Source organism: Platalea leucorodia (assembly GCF_965183815.1).
Source record: "Platalea leucorodia genome assembly, chromosome: 18".
Lineage (NCBI taxonomy): Eukaryota > Metazoa > Chordata > Aves > Pelecaniformes > Threskiornithidae > Platalea > Platalea leucorodia.
Genome location: NC_138840.1, coordinates 8,882,168 through 8,896,672, shown reverse-complemented (window position 1 = coordinate 8,896,672; position 14,505 = coordinate 8,882,168). Strand labels below are relative to the sequence as shown.

The 14,505-nt window shown below is 43.9% G+C and overlaps 1 protein-coding gene across 16 annotated transcripts in view; it reads right to left on the bottom strand.

The window, feature by feature from the left end:
• Positions 1 to 3,356: 3,356 nt before the first annotated feature.
• SRRM1 (serine and arginine repetitive matrix 1) overlaps positions 3,357 to 14,505 on the bottom strand; it is a 19,706-nt gene continuing 8,557 nt past the window's right edge. For 7 of the 16 annotated variants that reach the window (XM_082329897.1, XM_082329884.1, XM_082329885.1 and 4 more), the window contains 10 exons: positions 13,942 to 14,061; positions 12,137 to 12,408; positions 11,914 to 11,994; positions 11,482 to 11,568; positions 10,659 to 10,803; positions 8,306 to 8,410; positions 7,535 to 7,996; positions 6,428 to 6,614; positions 5,534 to 5,728; positions 3,358 to 5,329 (listed from right to left, as the gene is read on the bottom strand). In XM_082329897.1, the coding sequence (XP_082186023.1) occupies positions 5,225 to 5,329; positions 5,534 to 5,728; positions 6,428 to 6,614; positions 7,535 to 7,996; positions 8,306 to 8,410; positions 10,659 to 10,803; positions 11,482 to 11,568; positions 11,914 to 11,994; positions 12,137 to 12,408; positions 13,942 to 14,061 (1,759 nt within the window). In that variant the 3' untranslated portion in view covers positions 3,358 to 5,224. Of the gene's footprint in view, positions 5,330 to 5,533; positions 5,729 to 6,427; positions 6,615 to 7,534; positions 7,997 to 8,305; positions 8,411 to 10,658; positions 10,804 to 11,481; positions 11,569 to 11,913; positions 11,995 to 12,136; positions 12,409 to 13,941; positions 14,062 to 14,505 lie in introns of all 16 variants that reach the window. The other 9 variants (XM_082329882.1, XM_082329887.1, XM_082329891.1 and 6 more) reach the window with 8 other exon arrangements.

The following is a 14,505-nucleotide window of genomic DNA, read 5'->3' as shown; positions in this document are numbered from 1 at the left end:
CTTAAAACAGGTTTGGTGAAGGTCGGTGTATTCTCTCTGGATCGTTCTTTGGCGCGATGCTGACCGCGGCGCCACGCCGCGCGCCCGTTCTTCGCCAACGGTCCCCGGCAGCCGATGCTTCGGCGAGCAGGGCAGGGGAGCCCGGCCCTATCCCCTTCTCGCATCGTGAAGAAATTAAACTTTTAGTGAAGACCCCCAACTTAAAGACTATTTTACAACGTTAATAACACTTTTCTCCCACTGAAACACCCAAATCTTCGGGTGTTTGGGCCACAGACTCAAGTTCTGCACCAATGTTCTTAAAAACCAGGCTTCGCGTTCACCTTCGGGTGTCCGTTTCTGAAAGTGTCTACACTGAATAACTTTTCAACAGGTAATAAATAAAATAAAATAAATGAATTAGACTTTAACAGATACCATTTCAAATAGTGATTCTTCTTGAACCACATTTAAATCTAATTTTGATTTAAATGGCAGAACCCAGCTATGGAGGTGGTCTCCCCTGCTGCTCCCGGCCCCGCCTGGGCATCCTGCCCCGGCCGAGCGTGGCCGCGGCGGCAGCTCCCGTCTCGGCTTCGCGGGTCCCCCAGAAGGCCCAGCCCCGCAACAACCGCAGCTCGCGCCTGAGGCAAACCCCAAAACACGTCCCTTCAGGGGTAAAACCACGCAGACCCCCTCGGCCGAATCCTCTGCTCCCAAGCACCTTCCGCTGCCCGACCCGTGCGGCGCAGACAGCGCGCGAGCTGCCCCCGGGCCCTGCGCCGGCTCCGGCTCCCTTCCACCCTGCGAAACGGCCCGACGTCTTCCCCGCAAACCTGCAGCGAGCGCCTGCGGACCCCCCCGCTGAACAGCGCCAGGCCACCTCCAGCTCTGTACGGCTTGTCCTGCCATTTTAAGGCCAATTAAATTAAATCCCACTCTTCCCAAGGCTTAATCCCCGCACAGAATTGGGCACATAAAGAACTTGCCCACATATTTGCATGCCGATTGCCTCCAGGCAACCAAGGAAGCAAACAGGAGTTATCACAAGCGGGCCAGAAGACTTTCAAGCACGATGGGCGTTAGCCGAGCTTCACCCTTACAAGAAGGAGCTGCTACTGAGTCAAGTCAACTAAACCTGAGCAAGAGAAAACAGAAATCAAACGGCTTCTTTCAACCAGAACCTAGCCCGAAACAGAGAGGGGCACCAGATAAACGGTTTACGTGGGTTACGCGTTCAAGAGCGGGATATGGCAGGAAAGAGGCGATGCTCTTGCTGCGCCTTGCGCGGCCGACCGTCGGCTTTCTGAGGCAGGAGGAGCCCAGACGAGTGGCGGTTACAGGCCATCTCCCAGTGCCAGCCGCCGCGGCAGGGAGCGACCTCCTGCTCCGTGCCGTAGCTGGATGGACTCGAGCAGTTACGACCTCTTCCAGCTCATTCTAGGAGAGCTGAAGCAAGAAGTTCAAAAGTCAAACTGTTGATTAAAGTCTGGAAAGACGCAACTGCCTACGCCATCGCTCTCCGATTTAATCATCTTTTTATTATCCTTAAAGAGACAGACTGCTGTCACAGTAATTTATTACAATGACTGAGCCCTGATCAAGAGAAACAAACGACGCCACTGGCAAGTTCTGTCAACGACGGGGAAGGGAAAAAAATCGTACAAGAGGGAAACCAAGCGGCTGCGCAGCGAAGTGAAGGAAGCTGGGAAGCCAGGAGGGCAGGCAACACCCGAGGGAGCAGCGCTTCTCCCTCCCTGCCCGTCTCCGCTACGGATTTGGACTCCGGCTGAGAAGGGAATCGAGAGCGGTGACTGCCTCGCTGGGCACTTGCGCGACAAGGGGCTTCGGTTCAAGGCTTCACGAGCGGGTGATCCCAGACTGAAACGCGTTATCCTCCCGCCATCGCAGCCCGCGCTCGGCCCGGGCCGCTGCTCCGGCCGGCCCGCGTCAGCCAGCGCAGAGCCGAGCGAGCGCGAGCTTTAACGCGCAAAGTTTTACCGTCAGGGCTCCGCGCGCAGGACTCGGCCTCGGTGCCGCCGCTGGTCGTTCACATCACATCAGCTTTCGGGGAGCGCCCCAGCTTTTCCAAACCACGTCAAGGCAGTTCAGCGTTCGCTTCCGAGCGCAGACCTCGGCGGCGAGGCGCAGGGAGCCGGTCCCCCCGGAACCCCCGAGGCAGCTTTCCGGAGTCACACAAGTGGAAAAATTTAATAATCCAACACCGAGTTTCTATAAACCTCAAACTATTGCGCACACACCCGCTATTGTCCCATCTGTTGGCAGAACAAACACGTCTTTCTCCTTCACGAACCACAGATACTGACCTGCCAGTGACTCACTCCGGCCTTGCGTTCGCTCCTGCGGACTCATTTTCATCTAAATTATACAGTCCAATTAAACTTGATTTATTTTTTGTGTGGTTAGATAGCGTTATTCCAGCAAGTCACTCACCTAAACCCACGTACCTGTCTTTTCAGGACGGCAGCCTCGATTCACGAGCAAACACACAGCATTAGCGGTTTCAGAATAAAAACAAAAGGGCGATTCCCGGCGCGGAGGTTCCGCGTGTTGCGCGAGGCATCCCGCGCGGTTGCTTTCCGAACTCTGGCAGCACGGCTACGCGTCGAAGGGTTGAAAAACAGAGGTAAGAGGTGAACCGAGATCGAGCGGTGAACGGAGCAGCCAGGTTTGGGTTTGGACGGCGGGATCTCAGCGACAGGGATGGGGAGGGGAACGCGGCGGCGTAGGCCAGCGCTTCGCCGGGACAGCGCTTCAGAGACGCCAGCGCTCGCGGCCGTCGTCCTCGCGATTCCGTACCAAAAAGCAGCTGGGCAGCAGCGGTCGGAGCAGCGAGGAAGAGCGCAACGGCTCAGGAGGAGACAAGAGGAGGCTCGCTGTCACTTGACCGCTATTTAAACGCAACGTTAGTATTTGAATGAACGGCTAAGTAGGAAGGAATTAAAGTATTACACCAAGCACAATTTAGAAGTTATATTCTTCTTAAAGAGCGTACTTGATTGCTCTTTTTTAACCTAACCCATTCTTTATGGAAGGATGTTTAAAAAAAAAAAAAAAAAAAAAGAGAACAGGTACCTAACGGAGAAACTCCCCTCGGGAAGGCCTGGCCTTCCGGCACCCGCAGCGAAGGCCTTGATCGGAGCGCAGCCCTGGAGGCAGATGAAAAATGGGTCCGAGGGGAGATCGGCAGCCCGTGACTCAGGTGCTGAAAATATTTAAAGAACTTGTATCTGTCCTGCGATTAAAAGGCACAGGGAGGTGACAAACCCCAGATGAAAGCAAGATTCAGATTACAGAGAAGGAAGCATGAACTCCTTGTGAGGACTGCACGCGTGCGGTCTGCTAAGGCTGAATTTCAGAATCCTTTGTGCGGCCAAGGAACATCACAGGGGAAAAAAAAAGGGAAAGAGGTTGGCACAATACGTTGTTAGGTTCTGTCGTTTCGTAAGCACCAAATTCACTCAGATGTACGTTTTAAAATGTGTTTGTCCAGAAAGTTCTTGGAATTTATTATGCACATTTCATAACAGATGATACTCAACATTCAAGTGTCGCTGCCCTAAGTTTACAAGCACTTTAGCATACAAAGTATACTTATGCTAAGAAACAAAAGATTCGGCACATACGGAAGAGCAGAAGGAAGCTACGTTAAAGATCTCCCCTTCCACCCAGTATCTACAGAACACCTGTTTTGTCTTAAAACCCTACACGATGTCAAGCAAAAAGACGAATCAAATCTCTACGCTTCGTCGCGCACATCACATCGACTTCAGATGCAGGACAAAAGCACGTTCCACTCCTCCTGCCAGAGGAACCTTCGACTTCAGAATTGACGTGATTTCAGAAACAGAGCTTGAATTCTTAAAAAAACCTCAGCAGTAGCATCGCAGCAAGTTTCAGATAGGAGTATGAAAAAGGCAGCGAGCCACCAGGATTCTTTAGCCGAGCATTCAAAGCAGCGCTCACGTGACCGCAGCTTGTAACTGAGTGAACGCAACGCTGCCAGGGATTGCTCGCAGGGCCCTGAAACGTTTTACTCGCTGTGACAAGCGATTCTCACCAGCAAGTATTGCCTTTGTTTGTTTTAAGCTTATCCATCCTAACAGAGAGGCGACCAGGTAGACTGTTTTACTCTCGCTTTGCAAGAGCACCAACCCAGACACAACAGGAGCACCACTGCATTTACAGAGGGCTGCTTCTGCTACCCCAGGACACTGAAAAACCAAAGCCCCCATTTTTCAGAAGCCAGCATACTGGATCAAATACTTTTTCGTATTTTCATTAACCCTGTACAAAAGAAAGCCGATTAGCAAATGTAAATGTTCGTATAAAAATAGCCAACATCTGTTTAAATTTAGAAATTTATTTTGTTTAATCCACAAGCTTTATATAGCTTTAGTTAAAAAAACAAAAACAAAAAACAGTGAAAACATGACAATATCCAAAGTTCAGGTTCCTCACACTTTCAAAGACCACATCTCTGAAAGTTGCTTATACCATTCCGAAGAACCGTAACGAGACAAGGTTTATGAATGGGGCAACGACATCTCACAAACAAAATTTATGTAACTGAAGGAATTTGTCTGGGACTGCTGATCATGGAAACTGCCCTTTAAAAAAAGAACATAAAAATACAAATGAAATTCCAGTGTTCCAAATCAACATGTTACATCAATATAAACCCACAGTGTCCTGGTAAACAACATGCTTTCATTTAGGTACCATTCTAAGTCGCTATTCTTGATTCGCTTCGATGGAGACTATACAGGCAACAGTAGAAAGCATTAAAACCTACGTACGTCCTCGGTAGTTCTGCAGTGGTTTTACTTCTGGGCAAGCTTACAAACCACAGAGGTTAGTAGCATAATGTAAGTGGCTACAAAAGAAGTCAAATGAGACCCTCACAAATTATGCTAAAGGCTTTGTTGAATTTCAAAGAAACTAGGGAACTGACGGTCATGTTTAAAACCTTCAAAACAAATTCCTACTGCTTCTAAAAAGTCTCACTCTAAATGCAATTATGTTGACTGTCAATGAAAGAATGTCACTAGTACACTGTGGACACCTTTTGTAATGTAAATCCATGCCCTTTGTACATGGTGAACCTCAACCTAGCAATTATTACAACAAATGTTATATTCTAAAGCTCAAACACATTTAGCAATTTGAAATTGAATTCTGAGTACAAACCAAATAAAATGTACATTATATCAAAGGATTCGGCCTAGGATGGTGGTGACACTTGCGCCTTCCTCATCGACCTCAGTGCCTTCTCTCGCAGGTGTTTTTCTAGATCATCAAGGTTGTCTTCTGGTTCACTTTCTGTCTCCTTCAAACAAAGACAAAGCGTTTCTTCAAACAGTGAACGCTAAGCCAGGCTGCAGCCCTCCCAACACTGCAAGTCATCAGGTAAAACCACCAGACACGAAGCAAGCCTGCTCTTTAGACCGTCAAGAGTATTACGCACACTCATCTCCGTCTCTTTTCTTACATCGGACTCTCTAAAGGCAAAGCACGGGCACCCAATTCCTACCTTTTTGGGTTCTGTCTCTGCTTCCTGGTCTTCCTGTGCGGAGGTGGTATCTGCTGCAGCCACAGCAGCAGCTGCTGCGGCCGCCGCGGCCTTCTCCTTCTTATGTTTTTTGTGTTTCTTGTGCTTTTTATCCTTTTTATGCTTCTTATCCTTCTTTTTCTTCTTCTTCTTCCCACCCCCTTCTTGATCTGAATTCTGTAACAAACAATTCAACAGATATTACAACTCATTCCCAAGGCAAACAAGCCCACAACCATCCTGGGAAATGTGAATGGACTGAGCAACACCTGAAACCCGGGAAACCCAACACCGTCTTCAGAACTGGGAAAGTCACATTCCCCATCAACGGACAGAAGGAATCCTAGAAGACCGATATTGTAACGCACGGCTGTGCCGTGTCTGTTTAAAACGGAACACAACACCGTGCAAACTCGATACGCTGCTCACAGCAATGACAGGCAAGCCTCGTCATAAAAATTAATACTGCAGGTGGAGCCTAACTCCCTCACACACTCCTCTGGGAAAGAATGGAAGTGTCCCCAGGACACACCTTAGGATTGCCAAACAGACAACCTGAGTTTGCACCTAAGACTACTAAGCATAAATAAGACTGCCTCACTTTGTAGACCATGAAACTCCCATGAAATGGGAAGGTCTCTTCTTCCAGAAGTTAAAATTTAGATGTAACAGCACATTTTTCAGACTCAGAGATGCTAAGTTTGAAAAAATTTATGTTACAAATTGTTTTTAAGAAGTTTTTAACTATGAAAAAATCACTCCAAGGATTTTTTTTTTCCAGATGAATAAGCTTAGAGCTGTTCAGCAGCCAAGTCTTCATGAAAATGACTTGCCACATAACCCAAACCAGTATTGCTTTTATTAGCCAACAAATACCCTTGCAGGTGACGGGCTCTGAGTTGGGCTTTTAGCCTTTTTTGCAGGTGACCAGTTTGCAGAAGGGGAACGAGACCGAGTAGGAGAGGGAGGTCCTTGATGCTTTTTCGGTGCTGGCTCAGGTGATCCTGATGCAGACCGTGATGAAGACACCCGTCTCGCAGATCGTGGACTTGGCGTGGAGGCCCTTAAAAATAGAAAAGCTGCACTTAGATTCTAATGTTAGAGATATAAGAGACAAAACAAGAAAGTAAAAATTAACAAAAAAGCCAGATGAACGTATGTGTTTAGGAGTTGGTTAAGCTGCCACTTAAAAAGTGATTAGTTATTTTGCTGGCATGCGTTACAGAAGGCAAAACTACCTAATACCACCGTGGATCCGTAATGCAAAAGGATATTGCAACCCGAGAGCTTGTTAAACAATACTACCATCGCTGTTCAGGAATGATCGCTCCCTTTCTTCTGATATGACTAATTTATAACCACATTAAAAGTCAAGAGAGTAGCAATGCTATTTTATCATCCAATGAAAAAAAGAGTGAAGACATTACATTCAGCTACGTTTTCTTTCTAAATTAATAAGGCAGCACCATACTTCTGACTATCTGCCCGTAAGAGCGGCACCACACTAAAGAAAACTGCTAAAATTCTAAATGGCTTTGTTTGTTTGTTTTGTCTCTTGGATGACCACTTATGAAATGATTTATGAGCTAATGAAAAGTGTTGGTTTCCTTCTGCAGTTAGCTTTAAAATAAAATTCATTTTTCTTTAAACAAAGCTAGCAACAAAACTTCTCTCAAAACTTCTTTTCACCTGCTCAGTCCCAGTGCTTTGTTGTGCTCCTAGAAGACCCCTCAAACCCTACATAAAGCCTCTTCAATGCTTCTCCCCACATCGCCCTTTATTTTAACAGATGCTTCCCATCTAATAAACTCCCCAAAATCAACGTTACGATGGTGGAAGCTGAACAGAGCCACCAACACTTGAGCAATCTCAAGATACGAGAGCCATTTTAATGGGATTCCCTAGCTGCTCCCACTGCATTAGAACAAAACAAACACGAGAACCCCTCACAAAACCACCAACAATGAAGATGGATTTTTTTACTTTGTCTTCTTAGGTTCTGGCGTTCTTGACACCCTCCTGATGGGTCTAGTGCTTGGAGATGGAGACTGCCTTCTCTGGGGTGAAGCTGAAGCTCCCCTCCGTGGTGGTGGCGGGCTTGCAGAGGTATGAGAAGCTCTAGGCCGTGGTGAAGGTGAATGCCTTTTGTTTTGTGGTGGAGAACGTGTTTCCCGATTGGACCTACTGGGAGGAGAGCCCTTCCTGTGCTTGGAAGATATCGAGGGTGAACGCCTTTTAGCAGCTGGTGAGCTCCTTTGTTTTGGCGGTGGTGAATGGGAGACTCTGCGCTTTGACTGTGGAGAAGGTGATGCCCTTCGCTTAGGCGGGGGAGGAGGAGAAGCCGTTCTTCTCTTAGGTGGTGGAGAAGGAGAATATCGTCTCTGTATCGGCGGAGAGTATCTCCGCGGAGAAGGTGAGCGTCTGCGTGGGGGTGGCGATGGAGACCTACAAAGACAACAAACATTCAGGTGCCACATAGGCACGTGTGAATTAGTTACAGGTGTTTTGCAATTCACCCAAAGAAGGGAAAAACAATTCCTCTAAAAATTCTTTAAAACTTAATACCAAATTCCTTCAAAATGATATCCAGGCCACATACCTGCCACAGAAAATCTCACTAGCAAAACTACATTCCCCTCAGTAAGCTATGAGGCAAGGAACTGGTTTCCTCAATCAGAGCATTTCTTTTTACGCCATAGCTGGAAGTCAGCAAACCAAAAGCAACCACTTCATGACAAAAATGCAATACGCTACCTTCGACGAGGTAATGAAGGTGACCGCCGCCGCCTAGGAGGAGGGGCAGGGGAAGGAGAGCGTCGCCGCCTGGCTGGTGGGGGCGATGGACTTCTCCTCCTCCTACTAAAGAGATAAAGGGATTTTTCAGACAAGTTGCAATTGAGCCACGAGATTCTTTTTTGTTCTTCTGCTTTCACTACAAAAAGATCATCTTGTTCATGCACTTCAAAGTGAAATTCTATTAGAAGCACTGATGGAAAAAAATACACTCAAGTCTTTCTAAAGAGTGTGAGACAACACATATTTTACTGTAATTCTCCGAGCCCACTACAGCAGCGATGAGACAATTTCACATTCTGCTTCACCTGGCCTATTCGCATCTTGTAGCCAAAGAGGAAGCCCGACTCTCTCCCGTTTTCTTCTCCTGAAAGCTCATTTCTGCCATTTCCCTTGCACTGAATCTAGTGATCACCTCGTGAGTCAGACCAGCTTACTGATCCACCAGGAGACTAATCCAACAAACACCTCTGTCGCCAGGCGGTGACGTGACTGCTAGATCCACCCAAGGGAGGAACTGGGAATGCCCCGCTGTGGCAGGCAGAAAACTGCGTTCAGCAGCAGTCTGAAGATGGATCAGATTAAACAGCGTAAAACTGTACTTGAGAACAGTTTTTATCTATGGATCTGAAATCCAAAATGACTTATTTCTTGAAATGCAGAGAAAACTCAGAGTTGTTGCTAAACTGCAGCTATCTGGATTAAAATTATTTACAAAATTAGCCATTTTCTGCTCTGCAAGGTTTACAACAGACTCTGGGACAGGAAATTTTAATCAACCACATATCCTAGAGTTTTAAAGGAGAGGAATATTGGTATTTTGTAAAGTAAGACATTCCTTTTTTTTAAAAAGCAATTCAGATAAAATGACTGGATAAAGGAAAAAATAAGAGTAATGAAAAAGCAAAGCAGCTCATCTACAGAAACTGAGATTTGATTTCAAACACGCTGGCTGTTGTTCTCCAAGACAATGAGTTACACTTTTTATAGGTAAGAGTTTGCTCCAAAAGAAAATGTTCTTTTATGATTAAAAAAAAAAAAAAAACAAACCCCAGCTTTCAAATGTCACGGTTGCCCTAGTTAAACATGTGTATTTACACAAGAGGCAGTAGGTGCATTTAGAATGTTGCAAAACAGATTAAGATCTTTGAATTCCAATCTGCTTTACATAGAATTGTTTGACAAGATCCATAATTAGAATGGTCCACATTTGCAGAAGTAGTCATACTTAATCTCATACATCATTATGTACGCTGCAACTATATTCTAGCTGGGCCTTAATTACAGATTGCTCACAAGGGTCATTATATCAGACTAATAAACCCATCAAGCACCCAGCTTCCTGCACCTTTCTATATTCCGAGATCAACACACAGCAAGCACTTTCACAAATAAAAGTGTTAACAATATTGAGTACATAAAAGAGAAAATAAAGTAGGTGTTCACTACTAGCCTACTACTTGTCTACTACCAGTAGTTCCAAAGATCTAATGAATGCAGGAATGAGACTTTTGAAAATTCCAACTGTCTGCGACCTGGAACTTCAAGATCTTAATCACTTGTTGCAAATCTAGGGAAGGTTTTAGCCAGAACATCAATAGCAGCAAGAATACAAAGTAATGCCCACCCATCTTTCCAACCTGCGTATATGGAATAAGAAAACCCCTGAAGAATACAAGCATTCAGTTGTTTTCAGGCATCGGTAAGATGCCAATAACATTGATGTTGTTAGCTGTTACAGGCTTACGTGAATTGACAAACAGTGAACAATGAAGGAGACAGAGCAGGTGTTCCTCTTTTTTTTTTTTCGCTAGTGAAACGGTCCCAGATCCAACGCATTAAGGAACACATCAGCCTGACTTTCCCTCACCTTACTACTTTGAGTGCGCAAGTCCAAAGGACAAAGGATGGCAAGTACTTATCCATGACAAAATAAATGAGAGCCTGTCTAAATGATTTTCTAGATGCAAATCCTATTTAACAGATTAACTTCTAACCAACCTTTTCATCACTGGCGATTGCCACCTCTTTTCCATCTGCATCCTGATAGCAGTGGAGGAAAAACAAAACAAAACAAATCTATCTGCCATATATTTGAGGCAAAAATGAACATATTCAAATAAAGTTCAGAGTAATTACTACTGAATGAGCATAATAAGAATGCAATCTTGAAACAAGATTGGGCAAACTGGACATGACTTAATTCTGTTGTGTATTTGCTGACAGTTGCAGAGCAGATCAACAACAACATTAAGTAAATAGATAAAAAAAAAAAAAAAAGACATCAGTTACATTTAACTTAAGAAAAAATTACCGAGGGGAGGATTCCTTCTGTCGTTTTCGTGGAGACGGTGATGGACTGCGTGAATGTGAATGACGTCGGCGTCTACCAACTTCCCCATTCTTCACATTGGATCTTTTAGGTCTTTCCTCTTCAGATGAAGACGAAGAACCAGAATCTATAAATGTAGAAGAATCACTCTCCGGAAAATGATTCTCACGACACTGCTAACACAGTTACTGATAGGGTTATAACTGCTGGTTAAACTGCAGTAGTAACCTCCTCTCCCACAAAATAAGAAGCCTCTATTTAAAAGCAGTTCAACTAAAAATGTTAGTTGAAGTCAAGCGATAAATAAATCCATCGGAGCTGGGTAAAAATACTTGCAGCAACCTAACTGTCCACATAAAATTTGACTAGCCAGGTAATTTAAAAGGTGAACTTGAGTTTCTTACAGAAACATTAAGTGGACAAAAACGTATACCAGGCCCAGGTTAATTTACTGATCTCAAGCATGCAAGAGTCCAAAATATTAGGAAATAACCTATTGCAACAACAGATTAAGTAATACATAGCAAACAATATTTGTGTGCGATGGTAAGAGTTTAAAAGTGCAAATTTTAAAGATGTAAACCAATTACCAAGAGACATAGCATAACCTTTATTAAATTATACTTTATTCTTCATGAGTAATAATTAAAGTGACTTCATTATCAGTGGTAAATCTAGAATTAAGTTTACAATAGCACTGCAGTGCACATAGCAAATAATTTTCATCAGTATTTGAGCTTCACATTAACTACTTCCCGCAGAAGTAAACTGCAATCCAGTTTTAGGAAATCTATGTCATCCATACCAGATGAAGACTGTTGATTTTGCCTCCTGTACTGACGCCTCTGTTGAACAGAATCTGCTGCAGCCATTTTACCTCCTTTATCTTCTTCTGAAAAGGTACACACATGGACAGAATATTTAAACTGAAGACACAAATTTGCCTTATTCAGGCAGAAGCAAAGTCATATTACAGCAGACAATCAAGCGTACCTTTTCCTCCCCCCAATCTTAAGATTACACTGAGACTGGACTACACTTTGGCTGAGCTTTTTCCAAGCAAGCTTGGATGGAAGTATCTGAGGCAGTGTGAGCAACCATCTTTATACTTCTGAAAACTCGTGCTTTCAATGCCAGTCTATCAAGACAGTTCAGCACTTTACTACTGCCTTTTATTGTCATGCGTCTTTGATTAAAAACCCCATCCAAAATCAGTGTTGAAAAGCGAGAGCCATACCTGATTCAGACAGTTCTGCTTTCCTTGGTTTTGGTGCTGGCGAAGGAGATTCTCTTTTTTCAGTACTCTTATGTTTGGGTGCTAAAAGGCAAAGTCAAATAACTCAGTTGCAATTCATTACATTCATTCATGCTTTTCTGCTCATACAAACTGTACGCACCACACCAGAAAACAAAAGCATGAAATGATAAAGCTGCCGGAAGACAAATTTTTATTTGATTACCTGATGCTCTGCCAGGCGAAACAGAGCCACGGCTTTTCCTTGCACGATTCGACTGCTGGGGTGTTGGAGACCTACGTGGTTTTGGAGGTGGACTTGCTGGTGGGGATGGTCTGTGCCTCCGCCGAGGAGGGCTTGCCGAAGGAGAGAGCCTACGCGTTTTACGAGGAGGACTGGATACAGTTCTTTTAGGTGGTTTCTTTGGTGGCGATCGGGAACGTGAGGACGAGGAGGAAGAGCTACTGCCAGATAAGGATGCTGATGACCGTCTTCTCCTGTAAATCAAATGTAACATTAGATTCTGACTTGCCAGCATAAGACATGTTTGAGCATGAACAGAGAATTGCATTTGTTTGCAAGCACATATATAGAGCCACATACAACAGCATTTCCAAAACATGGTGGACAGCCTTCAACACTTGGTTTGTAGAAGAGGAGAATAACAACCAATCTTTCACAGTTATTTTTAAACTACATAGTGAGCAAAAAATTGTTAGTGTTACCTTTGCTTGCTTTCTGTCAATCTACAGACTACAACTAAGCTTTTCTCGTGGGAGCAATTAGTTTTGTTGGGGCTCTCTAACTTTTGGATGGTTAAGAGAATTCTCCATGTTAGCAGATGCGATTTCATGATCTTCAGAACAGATCTGTTTAAGAGTTTAGTGTGCAAGTACACTAAAAAGGTTTTATACCAGGAGGTAAAAATTTCAGACAACTTAACAATTCAGAATCAATCTATCCATTCTTATGTTTTAGTCTTTCATCTTTACTTTGTAATTTTAAAAAGGTAGGGCCTCTAGAATTCTGCGGCAAAATTTGTGGCAAGTTCTGTTGCAATTGTGTACCTGCAGAATCCACCTTTGGCTGCAGAATTCCTGAGAACCTGGAAAAAAGAAACCCTACCTTGAGTGAGATAAACATTTGCTGAAAGGGAGCTCTTGTACATCTTGCAACATACATGTCTGATACTTTTCACAGTTTTCCCAGTAACTGTGTGAAATGAACATGTTTACAAACTCAGAAAAAAAAAAAATCATCATCTTGTCATAAAAAGGAAGAACGATTCCTTCCTGAAAAAGAACAACTACTGTACACAGGAAGCATCACTTTAATTCTCTTCCTATGAACAGGAGAAGGATCCATTCTCTTCCTATGAAGATGAATGTCTATTTTGACATTGCCATAAGTACATGATTTTCTTTGCCAGGCAACTCAGAGCTTTGCTACTGTAACAATTGCTTATGCTGTCAAAAATGTAACCTCCGACACCGGAGAGACCACCTTGAAGATTTTTAAGTAAAAGAACATGAAGAAGAAACATTTCAAGTCAAAATTTAATTTTTATTTTAATTTTTTGTGATGGAAATGTAAGTCATAATTAAAAAACTGCCAACAACTACAATCCAGTCACTTGTTCTCGTTTTTTCCCCAAGCAGGAAAAAAAAAAAAAAAAAAGTATGAAGACTTAAGCAAAAAAAGTCATAAAAAGATGTCATGTCAATCTACGCTGGGAGCTATCCAGAGCCATTTGAAGAAGTTACAGTTCTGAAATGGCCACTTTTCAAAAAGGTGGAATTCTCATCACTACTTCAACTCAAAAGAAATCGTTTCACAGCTACTATTATGTTCCCCCACAACACACTCGTGAAATACGGCACTGCAGTTCTTACATCACTCAAATTATATACCTGACAGCACTAAGGAAAGGTGAACAAGGTAATTTTGATACCGCTCTTTCCTCATAACTACTGTTCCCTTCAACTTTCAAAGTTTAACATTTTCGGTTGTCTCAAAAAAGGGAATCTTACCGCCTCACAGGAGATCTGCTTCTTCTGTGTCTGGGTGGGGGAGGCATTCGCCTTGGAGGGCTCCTTCTCCTCGGAGATGGCCGTCGTCTTGGGCTTGGTCGCCTTCTAGGGGAGTAAGACCTGTCACAATCAAAAATTCAAATGAAAAGCAACTATCTAATTTACAGATTTGAGGAAATTTATCCTCAGGGCACTGAGCGTAAAGTTGCTTTTCTCAAAGTGCGTCGCACTGTAGCAGCATTAAGATTATAACGCGAAGTGGTACATTCAGACACAATCAGTGCTTTAAACTTTACCAACACCTCTCTACTAAGTAGTAAAATAATCCAAAAAAAGGAAAAAAGTCATTTACAACATCCTCAGCACCAAACCTACCTCCTAAAAGAAGGCTACACAATTCCCAGTATCTAACAAGTGCCATGCTCAGCATTAAGTACCCCATTCTTTCTCCAGTCAGTGTTAGTCACTGTGAGCACCTTCTCATGAACTGATAAGAAGAAAACAACCCCCAAACACATTTATCCATTGAACGCATCTTTCTCATTTGGCCTAAAACATCCCATA